The following is a 13,815-nucleotide window of genomic DNA, read 5'->3' as shown; positions in this document are numbered from 1 at the left end:
ACTTCCGTCTTCAGTGTGTCGTGTGACAAATAAGCCATCTTAAAGCTGTAGTTGACATGTTTTCAGGATGGAGAGGACCTGATGGATGAAAGCGTCCTCAAGTTCTACACGCAGCAGTGGGAAGACTATCGGTTTTCCAGCAAAGTGCTGAACGGGATCTGCGCCTACCTCAACCGACACTGGGTCCGCCGTGAGTGTGACGAAGGACGGAAAGGAATCTATGAGATCTATTCAGTAAGGGCCTTTGAAACCTTCCAAGTGTGCATTTTCTTAAAGATACATCACCTTCTTGTAACGGGGTCTAGCCCAGTATTAAACACTTCAGAATAGGAGATAAATTTCCTTTGTTCTCATTGATGAGTACGTGGCCCTTCAGTGCTTTGTGGCAAGGGAAGGAGGCAAATGCCTGGAGTGGGGCTCTGACCAACAACGGGCACCTCCCCGTTGACCTCCTTAAAGTCTCTCCCTTGTTACTTGACCTGAGGCGAGAGTGGCTGCTGTCCCTTGTGCCTGCGGCACTGCCCCCTCAGTCCCAAGGGCGCAACAGGACAGGGCCTGGGGTGAGGCTCAGGCCCCAGTACAGCTGGTGTCCCCCTTCGTGGCCTGGGAGAGGCTGTAACTGATACTCGGTCCTACCCTTTGGCCTTATAGCAGCAGCAGCGACAGCGACAGAGTGTGACGTTGAGATGTTTTTTGTTGGAGTGCATGGAAATACATGGGAAGGGAAAAAACTTCATCTCTGGCCTAAAGACCAAGTGAATATGCTATAGGAAAAATGTGTCAATCTCAGAGGGAGATCTCTAAGATAAACAAAATTCATTTTTTAAGAGACATGTGCATTTATAAATAAATTACTGAAATCCATTTTCTCAGTTTAAAAAACCGTATGTCTGTCCTCAGATATTTTAAGTCAACTTAATTGAAGAATAATTTGTATACAATAAACTATACGTTTGAAGTGTACACTTTGACGTGCTTACTGTAGCATACACTTACGAAATAGCCAACACAGCCAAGATACAGAACTTACTAGAGTTTTAGGACCTAGGGAACAAATTTATAGATAAAATCCATTGTTGCTCTTTGGGCTGATAAATCTTCTTAAATCTAGATTTCCATTTTACCTTAAGTGTTAAGACGCATGTGCGTAAGCATTGGTGCTTTTATGCCTTTCGAAGTTGTTAACTCGAGAGAGGCCCTTTGATCTCCTCACAATGATGGATTATCACCAGGTTATCGTCTAGAAATATTGACAAATAACAATCTAGGATTCAGTTTATTTACTATGACTTCTGTCTTGAAAAAACATAGTAAGAGCATAGACGTTTTATACTTTTTCTTTTCCCGCCAGCTTGCATTGGTGACTTGGAGAGACTGTCTTTTCAGGCCGTTGAATAAACAGGTACCTGCTTTTGTGTGTGTGTGTGTGTGTGTGTGTGTGAGAGAAGGAGAGAGAAACAGACTATGCAAGAGTGAGTGTGTGTGCATGTGAGTGTGTGTGTTTTCCTTTTAAATCCTTCAAAAATTTCATTTCTTGGCCTTTGCCTTTCTCACTCCTTTGCAGTGTGTCGAAAGTAACTCTCATCTTGGGTTGTTTAGTGGATTTGAATGCTTATGGGATACGTAGTAATATGGCATATACTGTACTCTATAATCTGTGTATCTCATATTTTTCGTGTATTCTTCCTAAAGGTAACAAATGCTGTTTTGAAACTGATCGAAAAGGAAAGAAATGGTGAAACCATCAATACCAGACTGATTAGTGGAGTTGTACAGTCTTACGGTAAACAATTTCTCTTTATTTACTCAGAGTTTCCATGACAAATGGCATTTATAACAGTGCTCCAACAGAGTCACATTAAACTGTTTTGCTATTTTCAAGAATATTGTTAGCAGTTACCGAGGTACTTGTAATCCTGAGTCGGCATGATTCTCTGTAATTTCACCTGGAAGTTGCTTTGTTCCTTTGAGGAAACTTTTGATGGGATGGACATGCGAATTATTTTCCTTTCTAGTCTCACAGTGAGGTACCAGACCTGTAATGTCTAGTGGATGTGTAGATAGATAGGTCCGTAGAGTACCATGAATGGAGCTGAATAATAATTCAGACGTCTGGTTTTGTTTGGGAAATTAAGATTGCAAAGCTGATGTATTAGAGTAATACAATTTTTAAAAAATCAGAGTTGCATGGAGTTTCTTTGCAAGTTTAAAATGAGTCGTTCTTTGTGTGTTTTCACTGAAGATTTACACAGCAGCTTAGGTTCCCAGTCAGCAGTTTCTACACAAGTTGTTCAGAGACACTGGTCACAGTCTTCACAATGCATGAACCTTCTCATTCTTTCCTTTCTGTTGGTTCCATTTCCATTGGTTTCCCTGCCCCCTTCCATTCTTATCTTTGTTTTAGAGTAACTGTTATTTCTGTTGCTTTTAAACATCACACCGTGGAGATTGAAATGTGCTTCCTGTTTATTTCAGTGGAATTGGGACTGAATGAAGACGATGCATTTGCAAAGGGCCCTACGCTAACTGTGTATAAAGAATCCTTTGAATCCCAGTTTTTGGCGGACACAGAGAGATTTTACACCAGGGAGAGTACTGAATTCTTGCAGCAGAACCCAGTTACTGAATATATGAAAAAGGTAAGTGCGAACATCTGCAGTGCTTAAGAGTAGATGCCGGTCAGTGCAGTGGTTGCTGTGTACGGCAGGTGTTGAATACTTGAGTGTGTGAGTCTCATGTCCTGGTCGCCCTGTGGAGCCTGTGCGGGGACGGCTCCGAGGAGAGCGTGGGGCCGGCCACAGCTCCCCGTGCCCTGACAGCCAGTCCTGGTCGCCCTGTGGAGCCTGTGCGGGGGCGGCTCCGAGCAGAGCGTGGGGCCGGCCACAGCTCCCCGTGCCCTGACAGCCAGTCCTGGTCGCCCTGTGGAGCCTGTGCGGGGGCGGCTCCGAGGAGAGCGTGGGGCCGGCCACAGCTCCCCGTGCCCTGACAGCCAGTCCTGGTCGCCCTGTGGAGCCTGTGCGGGGGCGGCTCCGAGCAGAGCGTGGGGCCGGCCACAGCTCCCCGTGCCCTGACAGCCAGTCCTGGTCGCCCTGTGGAGCCTGTGCGGGGACGGCTCCGAGGAGAGCGTGGGGCCGGCCACAGCTCCCCATGCCCTGACAGCCAGTCCTGGTCGCCCTGTGGAGCCTGTGCGGGGACGGCTCCGAGGAGAGCGTGGGGCCGGCCACAGCTCCCCGTGCCCTGACAGCCAGGGACTCAGCACAGTAGCAGGATGATGTTTACATTTTGAACCTCTTCTAGTTCCTGTTAAAATGTTCACCTACAGCCAGTGGGAGCCGTAGTCTCTTCATTGTGAGGATCGGTGAGAAAAGACGCTTTTTAAGAAATAAATGTTGTCAGGTTGCAAACTTCAGGCTTTTGTTTTTTTCTTCTAAAATGCCCCTTGAGGATCTAGCTATAACAGCTTTAGATTGTGATAGAGCAGGGTCCTTCTGAAACAATGGGGTCTCAGAGCCCCTAGCCTGAGAGGGGCCCAGGACTGCTCTGCACACACTTAATTCCTTATCTAGTGTGCGAGGTGTCTCTAAGAGGTGACTTAGCTCAGGGTAGACATTTCGTGTAAGGGGGAGGCAGTGGGTGTTGTCGCCAGGCAGGCTCTGCGGCCTCTATGGCAGCTGCTTTGCTCAGCTCAGCCACCGTGACGTGAACGCAGCACAGACACGCAGACTAAGCGTAATATGAACACAGCACACAGACAGTGAGCCTTATGAACACAGCACAGACATGCAGTGAGTGTGATGTCAACACAGCACACGTGACACGCAGTGAGCCTCATGTGAACACGCACAGACACGCGGACGGTGAGCCTCATGTGAACACGCACAGACACGCAGACGGTGAGCCTCATGTGAACACAGCAGAGACGCGGACAGGGAGCCTCGTGAACACTGTAGAGACACGCAGGCAGCCTCGTGTGAACACTGTAGAGACACGCAGGCAGCCTCGTGTGAACACTGTAGACACGCGGACAGTGAGCCTCACATGAACACTGCAGAGACACGCGGACAGTGAGCCTCGTGAACACTGTAGAGACACGCAGGCAGCCTCGTGTGAACACTGTAGACACGCGGACAGTGAGCCTCACGTGAACACTGCAGAGACACGCGGACAGTGAGCCTCAAGTGAACACAGCACAGACACGCGGACAGTGAGCCTCATGTGAACACAGCAGACATGACATGCAGACAGTGAGCCTCATGTGAACACAGCACAGACATGCAGACAGTGAGCAGGACTGTGTACCAGTAAAACCTTCTTTACAAAAAAAAAGCGGCAGACAGGATTTGGCCGTGGCTGAGCCTGCTGACCCCCGACTTGGCTATCTGGGACCTCCGGGGGCCTGCATCTGATTCCCACCTGCCCCTGGGAGAGCGGCTGGGCTGCAGGGTGCCTTTCTCTGCACCCAGCCACGTACATAGGATCCCTGCCCAGCGACCTGTGTGATGTTCCCATGCATTTTCCGGAGGGAGATGGTGGTGAGAGCAGGCACAGGAGGTTCAAGTGTGCAAGTCCTCAACAAACAAAACTTGGAAATCCACAGTGGTAGAACTGCTCAGCATTACATTGGGAGTCACAGTGGTTCTCTATCGATATTTGTGGGCTGAAGCAGCTTTTACGTGCTGACCTGGAAGCTGTCCAGGCTGACTGCCTGACACACGGCTCTGTAACGATCAGTTGGGGTCACCCTTTACTTCACAATTCAGTGTGCAGCACAGTGTCTGTACACACCTCTATTGAACTCCACCTTGTGTGTTCTGTGTTCTTAAAGCGAGGTCTCTGTCCAGTGCAGACTCTCAGCAGTGGCAGCAGTGCTACTTCTTACAGACATTGTGACTTTTGTCGTCTTGATCACCATGCTGCAGTCAGTCGTGTCCAGTGCAAAGTCTCTCAGCACGGTTCCACGTCAGCACTCCCAGAAGAGGGAATCTGCTGTTAAAATCAGGCTTGAGACAAGGAATCAGGAAGCAGGATCCCCAGTGACCTGTTCTCAGCACATCGCCTGCCTCCTGTTCTCCAGGGGAGCCCCTTCCGGAGGACCAGAGGCATGGCCGGGTCCCAGTAGTTACAGCAGACAGACCCTAGCATGCCTGCATGTGTGCGATGTAGGGAGTCTGAGAAACAGCCAGGTTTAACTGTGTGCACAGTGCCACTCTCATCTCACGGCCCCGTCTTAGACCGAGCCTGGGCGCACTTAGCACCTTCTCTGTGCCGTTCACTAGCTGGGTGACTCCCAGCTCTGCCTCAGCCTCCTCATCTGTAAGATGGGGTTGAGAGCTAAGTGAGCTTCCATATCACGTGCTTGGTGTGGTGTGCAAAAGTGCTGCTCCACCTGTGTCCCACAGGCCTGAGCATGGAGGGACAGAAGTACAGCACAGACGGCAGGTGCGTCCACGCCTCAGGGAAATCACTGTCAGAAAACGGGAGACAAGCCGTGACGGCACAGGGATGTAACGTGACCTTCCAGAGACTGCTCTCGGCAGGAGCTGGAGCTGGACCTGCAGTTCCTCGGTGGGAGGGTCCCGCGTTAGCCCTTCTCTCACCAAGAGCAGGGACTTCCCTTGCTCAAGGTCACTGTGAGGAGTGGGCCCCCTAGTCCACATCAGTATGTCTGAACGACTACTGTCTCCTGTGCCTGATGTGATCTGAGCTAAAACAAATCCGTATGGCTCTTCATGGTTTCCAATGTCATTTAAAAAAAAACCCTACAATATACTTTATTTACTTGATTTGTTTTCTTTCTTTTTTTTTTTTTACAAACTGTTCCTGAGAGAATCTGTAGGGGCAATATTTAGTTGCTTGATTCCATTCCATCATTTCAAGTGTCGTCTTGTTCTGATGTAACTGTCAGAGGCAGTGCTGGTCAGGAATTTGTGGGCGAGGCGTCCACAGAGAATACAGGGCTGTCATTCCATAGCCTGACGTGCTGCGCCACATCTGGGCCCCTCACTGTGCCCTGCAGAGCAGGCGCAGCAATGCTGTCTTCAGGACAGAGGTGAGAAGCCACTACGCTGTGAGAACACCAGGCTCATCCTCGTTTGCACACTGGCTGCGGGGGAGAGGGGGTCTGTGCATCCTGAGCCATCAAACCCTCCTAGTGGGCATGTGACGTGGACGGACAGCACATGGTCCACTCAGTAGGCATCCCCTCGGTGATGGTGCTCACAGCACCATCCGGACGCAGCAGGGCCTTACTCAGCACGTCCGAGTTGAGCAAGAAGGAAATCACACGTTTGTGTGGACCACTCAGGACACAGCAGGCTCAGGACACTGCCAGTGAGGGGGCAGAACCAAGCTGGAATGTGCTACAACCTGTTTTGTTCAGTAATGATTTGTGATGTGAACATATTTTGTATTTATCTGTTTTAGTGGATAATAGCATTCCATTAGCCGAAGATGCCACAGTTTATCTAATTACCACCTTATTGGAAATTTAATGGCTTGTAGTTTTTCATGAATTTAATATGTGCAACTCTGAGAATTTACTAGAAGAGCCTGCCCATGGAACTGCCTGCTTAGGCTCTGACATTCTCGAAGGTGTTGACCGTCTTTGCACACAACTCTCAGAGAACCATCCCTGCCCACCTCCCTGCCACCACTGGGGGGGCCGTAGGCCTTCAAACCTTGGGCCGTGTAGTAGGTGATGTGGCATTCGATTGGTAATTGTAAAGCATAAGTTAGGTCAGTATGGTCTCTTGGTCATCCAGTGCTGCTGTAACGGAAATGTCACAAGTGGATGGCTTTAACAAACAAATTTATTTTCTCGCAGCCTAGCAGACTACCAGTTCAAATTCAGGGCATCAGCTCCAGGGAAAGGATCTCTCTCTCCCTCTGTCAGCTCTGGGGAAGATCCTTGTCCTCAATCTTCCCTGGTTGAGGAGCTTCTCAGCACAGGGACCCTGGGTCCAAAAGACACGCTGTTCTCCTGGCTCTTGTTTCTTGGTGGTATGAGGTCTCCATGTCTCTCTGCTCACTTCTGCCTTTTATGTCTCAAAAGAGATTGGCTCAAGACACAATCCAATCTTGTAGATTGAGTCCTGGCTCATTAACATAACTGTCATTAATCCTATCTCATCAACATCATAGAGACAGGATTTAAAAACACAGGAAAACCACCTCAGACGACAAAATGGTGGACAGTCACACAATATTGGGAATATGGCCCAGCCAAGTTGACAGATATTTTTGGGCGATATAGTTCAATTCCTGACAGTATGGTCAGTCCTTTGACGTGTGTTAATTGCCCTTTTGTGTGTTTTTCCATAAGTTTTCTTAGCTCTTGAACGCTTATTTTTCCGCTTAAATTTTGTCAGATTTCTCCAAAATTATACCAGGTTTGAACATTATTTCAGGGAGAAATGGCTCCTATACAGTACAGAGTACACTTCTGTCTGCCATGTGTCCCCATCACTTGGGTGCTGTGGAGCCATCACTCTTGTCCCTGCATTGGTGGCCGATGGCTCCACGGTGGCAGCACACACATTCCTGGCACTTGTAAGGTGCACTGGCTGGTGCTGCTCCTGTCTTGAATTGCCTCTCTGATTCTTCTCTTCCTTGGAAGGAGGTGCACAGATAGCCCAGTAGAGCTCAGGACACAGATTCAGTGATCCAAAGGAGCCGGGGATGTTTGCCCTCAAGTTTGTTCAAAGTCTAGTTGCCTGTGATGATCTCCAGCGGTGATTTCATGGCCGACACGCGTGTGACTCTCTCTGAGGCTGTCAGTCCACAGTGGCCTGTGATTCCTCAGTTGGTGTCTGTGGCTGGGGGGACCCCAGGTTTCTCAGCATGTCAGATGGGAGCCCTAAGACTAACGAGACTGCCATGTGCCACCCACAGGCAGAGGCCCGGCTGCTGGAGGAGCAGCGCCGCGTCCAGGTATACCTGCACGAGAGCACGCAGGATGAGCTGGCGCGCAAGTGTGAGCAGGTGCTCATTGAGAAACACCTGGAGATCTTCCACACGGAGTTCCAGAACCTGCTGGACGCCGACAAGAACGAAGGTGAGCATAGACACGCACGAGGTGTGTGCAGGGGCGGGGGACCTTGGTGGAGCGTCACCTCGTGGTAGTCTTGGTACATGTGGCGGGTGGCCTACAATGTGCCCAGGCTGAGCGGGCACCCCTGAGCTGGACACAGCACTGTGGTGCTCCCCGAGGGTGGGGCCTGGGTGCTGAGGGCCATGCGTGGCAGGTGTACGGCACTCACCACCCAGGGCCTTGGGGGACAGATGCTGGGCGGATCCTTCCCTTTGAGAGGCGTCTGGTGTCGGTGGGGGCAGCACAGAGGGAGCAACACGAGAAAACCCAGGAGAGCAGAAGACGTCCCTGTGCCCTGGGCCTCAGCATGTGGGGGAGTGCGGGGCTTGGGCGGTGGGCATGGGGGCCAGGGGCACATCTTTGGGCAGGCCATGGGAGCATGCAAGCAAACCGGTGGAGGCTGTAGGAAGTTCTGTGGGCCTGAGGATCTCTCTCTAACATTTGGGGTTTCTCCTGATTATAAGAGCAATACCTTCCCGTCCCTAAAAATTTGTAATATACAGAAAAGTATAAAGAGAAAGTAACAGGACATAAGCCCATCACCTCTGATGGCCATATTCCACCTGTAATTAGGTTTTACCAAACAGGGTTTTGTGTTTTGTTTTTTAACTTTCTTGGAAAATCGTATGTGATTCAGAAAGTACTGCTAGACATTTTGTAGTTAGTACTGTATCTGGTCACGTATTTTTCAAGCTTATGGTTGGAATTCTTTGGAATGCTACAAATAAGGAACAAATAAACTGAAGCAAGAATTGTATTATCTCTGGAATTTATCAGGATAAAATAAAACACTTTCACCAAAACATATTGCCCCACAGAGACAGTTTAATCAAATTGTTAAAGCTGTTTCCCTTGATGATAACTTTCAGGAGGGTGGCCCACAACTGTGTAAAGTGCGCGCTTCACACCCATACTTGAACCAAGCAAGGCGTTGGGGGGAAATGACGGTAGTAAGCTGACCTGGGAACAAACATGAAGAAAAGATGAAAGCAGCATACTTGTCTGACATAAGTCATTGATGACAGGGTGTGCACGTCCGCCTGCGTGTCCTGATTTCAAACCTCGGGAGCGTCCAGGTGTGACTAGAGGGCATCTTTTCAGCTTGATACGGAATGTAATCTGTTCCCGATGGTCAGCGTCGAGTGACACTGCTCTGATTTCTTGGAGATGGAGGATTATAATCGTAGATCCTTAAAAGGGGGTGCTTAGGAGCTCCATACCCGATGAGTGGCTGAATCAGGCCCTCCCCAAGTGGTGTCCATGTCCCTGGCTTTTGTGAAGCAACCCCGTGCCACGCACATGTCGACGAAGGGCTCGTTTATGGACTCAAGCTGAGTATTCAGTCTCCTTAAATGTATTCACTTTTTTAAATCAGTGTTCTAAGTGCCTACTCTGTCAGGCATAAGCCTTTTAGGAAGCATCCGATGTAGTTTCTGATGAGGTTTTTTGTTTGTTTTTCTCTGTTCTCCTGTGGTTTTTCATATTAAGGGGAAAAACAAACTTTTATAGTAGAATAGCGTCGTTGTTACTTGTAGCAAAAATCGACTTCTGTGTACACACAGAATTATGACCACAGAGCATCTGGTCATAATTACGTGGCTTTGGCTGTCCAGGTCTAACAGCTTGGGTGTTGTGTTCCAGAGCCGCTTCTCTTCATCTCAGTAGGAACAGTCAGTGGGGTGGATGTCCAGTTGTTCGTGCATAAGGTGATGCCTCCTCTTTTTCCAGATCTGGGCCGCATGTACAACCTCGTGTCCAGGATCCAAGATGGCCTAGGGGAGCTGAAGAAGCTCCTGGAGACACACATCCACAACCAGGGTCTCGCTGCGATTGAAAAGTGTGGAGAAGCCGCGTTAAATGTGAGTAGCGCTGGGCAGTCGGGCCTGTGTATTTGGCGCTCCTTTCTGTCCAGGCAGAAGGTCCTCACTGGAACCAGCGTCACTCACAGGGACTCCTGCTTTCACCTGACAGCAGTTGTTCAGTGACTATGTCCGCAGCTGGTTCTCTGGCATGTTTTAGGCATTAAGAATATCACTTCTCAAGATTTTTTCCTTAATTTCTTCTCACTACCAAACTCGTTGCACCAGAAGAGAGAAGATTGTTACACAGAAAGAAAAGGTTAAAATAAAGCCTTATAGAAACTTGCTGCTGAAGTCCCTAGGTTGTGCCCTTCAGGAGCTTAGCTCCCACCGTGGTCAGATTGTGACCAGGTGCAGACAGGCTGTTTGCTCTGTAACGACCCTGTAACGCATAGCATTCTTTTACACACATGCACACACACACACACACACACGTTAGCTCCCCAGCAGAGCTCATAAATGCCGGTGCGGGGCTCTCAGACGCAGTGGAGGTTTCCATGGGAAGCCCTGCCTTTGTTAGGAGATAGGGTTGTCTTCAGTTTGTCCCTCCTGCAGAGGTTAGCTTGAATTGTGTTTGGGAGAACTAACGGGAAAGAAAAGTTCCTGGAACGCAGTTGATGCTCACACCTGACTCAGAAAACTTTCCTCTCTGGTTTTACTGTGCTTGGTGTTAATTATTTTGGCAGTAATGTATGTAGTATAGCTTTAAAACCCATGTTCCCCTGGAACCATCTGGGAGGCCCTTTTCTCCATTTTTAATCACAGCACTCAGTGCTTCACCTGTCGCTGCATCTCTGCAGGTTCTCAGGCATCAGGAAACTCGGAGGCACAAGGTGGTAGAATCAGATTTCACAGGGTTCCCAAAGCCCTCTAACTTGAATGTGGGTGTTGAATGTAAGTTACTAGAGGGGCAAAGGTAAAGCCCTTCCTTTAGGTTTGTAGAACATTTAATTCTACACTTACCAACGGGAAGGAACTAGCTTCTCGTTGGGCTTTGTGAAAAAATAGCCCCGTTTCAGTGGACCCTGAGCTTCTGGCTGAAGTGTACAGTGCTGCTGGGGCAAGGGCACAGGCCACCCAGGGTCAGGCCAGCCTCCCTGCCGACATGTGGCCCTGGGCCACCTGCTCAGCCAGCCGACAGAGGCCGTTTGAGGAAACAGGGTGGTGATAGTGCCCCCTCCCAGTGTCTGTGAGGAAGTACAGAGAAGTGCTCAGAGCAGCAGCGGGGCTGTGATCGTGGCTCTCAGCACTGTGTGTAGTTGCTCTTCACTTAAAAACTTGCCTGAATTATCCTTACACCTTGATGGTTTTCCTTATTTTCAAACTAAATGTTCTATTTTAAAGGGCTTGGTACACATCACACACATAAACATACATGCACACATGATCCATGTTAGACACATATGCTTGTACACATCCATTATACATATATACCCATGTATGCAAACATACACACATGTAAGCACCCATATGCACACACCCATGGTTTGGGCGGTCCGCCTGGTGCACCATCTTTCTGGGAACATGAGGTGTTCCCACAGTGCTGACTCGGACCTCAGTCCCCTGCCCAGACAGCAGGTTCACTTCCCTGGAGTGTGTTTTGTGGTGAGTCTGTCCTGTTGTAAGGTACAGAGAGAGGAGTAGATTGGTGAAGCCGTTTTTGCTTTAATCTATTCGTGTAAACTGTTACATGGAGTCCCTAGGTGGGGCAGATGGTTTAGTGCTTGACTTCTAGTCAAAAGGTTGGTGGTTCAAACTCACCCAGAGGCACCCTGGAAGATAGACTTGGTGAAAGGACACAGCCTTGAAAACTCTGTGGTGTAGTTCCACTCTGCACACACAGCATCACCATGAGTCAAAGCAACTCGACAGTAGCTAACAAGAAGCTGTTGCGTATTCGGTACGTCGTCTCTCTCCTCACTCCTGAAGGTTAATATCTGTCAGGACTGTGGAAGCGTTGAGAAACCATTTCCCCTCCTTGGGTCTTCCCTCTACCACAGGCCTCTTGTTCCGTGAGCAGGGTGTGGTGTCTCTGCAGCCACTCCTAGTCATGCTGAGTCGACATCCCAGACAACCTCCTGTCTGGCCTCCATCCACAGCTGAGCCTTGAGGTCTTCTAACCTGCCCTAGGGCTGCGCCTGCCTGTCCACCCGAGTATAGGGCAAGGCACCCGACTGGAACTCAGTTTTCTTGCCTGTAACTTGGGGCAGAGCAGAGCCCCCACATAGTGTGGCTGTAGCAACCAGCTGCGGGGGCTCAGCATCTGCCTCCTGAGTCCCTGCCAGCCCCTGTAGTGGAGCGTTTGGTTTGTCCTTTGTCCAGAAGCTCTCTGTTCCTCCAGCCCCCTGCTCCCACCCACCAGTCCCACACAGGCCTCAGTAGGCATGTTCAGACCCCATACGGCAGAGACTGTGTGCAATGGAGGCCATGGGCTGTCTGCCACTCCCAGCACAGGATATGAAGTTTTAGTACCTGCTATAAAAGATTGGAGCCCCTGGTGGCATGGCGGTTAAGAGCTTGGCTGCTAACCAAAAGGTCAACAGTTTGAGTCCGAGTCTACCAGCCACTCTTTGGTAATCCCATGGGGCAGTTCCACTCTGTCCTTTAGGGTCACTGTGAGTCAGAATTGACTCAATGGCAACAGATTTGGGGGTTTGGATAAGATTGGCTAAACACAGCTGTCACTTTGAAAGTATTGTTTTATATGATCTCTTTAAGTTGTCAAATAATTTTTTAAAATCACTATTTTTAATGCAGGTTTGAAGTCAGTATTTAATTTCAAGTGTGGAGAATACTCAGTTTTCCTTTATTATATGCATATAAACAAAATGTAGTGTATTTTCAATGATGACGCCTATTTCTTGATCTTGACTGTTCATTTCTTAGAAGAAGCATCTAAGCCTTAGGACCCCTTTCAGCAGCTCCTTGGCGTGGAGTGGCATTCCCAGTAACTGGCCTCTGCTGTCCCCTGCTTGCAGGACCCCAAGATGTATGTGCAGACCGTGCTCGATGTGCACAGGAAGTACAACGCCCTGGTCATGTCTGCCTTCAACAACGACGCTGGCTTTGTGGCCGCGCTCGATAAGGTGGGTGGGTGCTCCTGGGCTCATGTGGGGCTCATGTGGGTGGGACGCCCCCTAACTGTACCCCGTGCACCACAGGCCTGTGGCCGCTTCATCAACAGCAACGCAGTGACCAAGATGGCGCAGTCATCCAGCAAGTCCCCGGAGCTGCTGGCGCGGTACTGCGACTCCTTGTTGAAGAAGAGGTACCGAGCACTCTCGTTGATTCTCAGGAAATCTGTTTAAAGTTGTAGCTTTCACAGAGGGATTAAAAGTCACATTCAGTTTTACATACATGTTTTTCGAGAGGATTCCTTAAGCCTAAAATACCTCCTTGCCTTCCCGAAGGGGTTCTGTGTCAGTGCCCAGTTCGTTTCTCTTACCCCACTAACAGCCTTGGGACCCGTCGGCTGGAGGGAGTTCTGGTCCTGGGTCAGACCGCTTCTTACTGAGGGTGGAGGTGGCTCTCATTTTCCTTGTTACCACCTGTCAAGACTCTTGAGTGAGCGGCAGCTGCAGGCCCCCACCAGCCGTGTCTGCTGATGAGACAGCCCTGGAAATACAGGGCAGAGATGCTGATCCCACGCGTCTTAAGATGCGTTTTCACATTATGAGCTTCGTGCACTGCTCTTTCATGTTCTTACTTTTTTTTTTCTTTTTTAATTTTAAAAATTTTTCGTTATTGTTGCTGAGAGTATACACAGCAGACCATACACAAATTCAGCAGTTTCTACACGTACAATTGAGTGACACTGATTACATTCTGCAAGTTGTGCAGCCACCCACACCCTCTTTTTCTGAGTTG

General features: G+C 49.3%; 1 protein-coding gene across 4 annotated transcripts in view; it reads left to right on the top strand.

Annotated features, from left to right (window-relative positions):
• The window catches only part of CUL1 (cullin 1), an 82,766-nt gene that overhangs the window by 48,668 nt on the left and 20,283 nt on the right, over positions 1-13,815 (top strand). For all 4 annotated transcript variants that reach the window (XM_049894177.1, XM_049894176.1, XM_049894179.1 and 1 more), the window contains 8 exons: positions 67-234; positions 1,352-1,402; positions 1,693-1,783; positions 2,476-2,639; positions 7,891-8,053; positions 9,818-9,948; positions 12,927-13,034; positions 13,110-13,216. In XM_049894177.1, coding sequence (XP_049750134.1) covers positions 67-234; positions 1,352-1,402; positions 1,693-1,783; positions 2,476-2,639; positions 7,891-8,053; positions 9,818-9,948; positions 12,927-13,034; positions 13,110-13,216 — 983 coding nt within the window. The remainder of the gene's footprint in view (positions 1-66; positions 235-1,351; positions 1,403-1,692; positions 1,784-2,475; positions 2,640-7,890; positions 8,054-9,817; positions 9,949-12,926; positions 13,035-13,109; positions 13,217-13,815) is intronic.

This window comes from Elephas maximus, chromosome 8 (genome assembly GCF_024166365.1).
Source record: "Elephas maximus indicus isolate mEleMax1 chromosome 8, mEleMax1 primary haplotype, whole genome shotgun sequence".
NCBI lineage: Eukaryota > Metazoa > Chordata > Mammalia > Proboscidea > Elephantidae > Elephas > Elephas maximus.
This window is presented reverse-complemented; position numbering and strand designations above follow the sequence as displayed.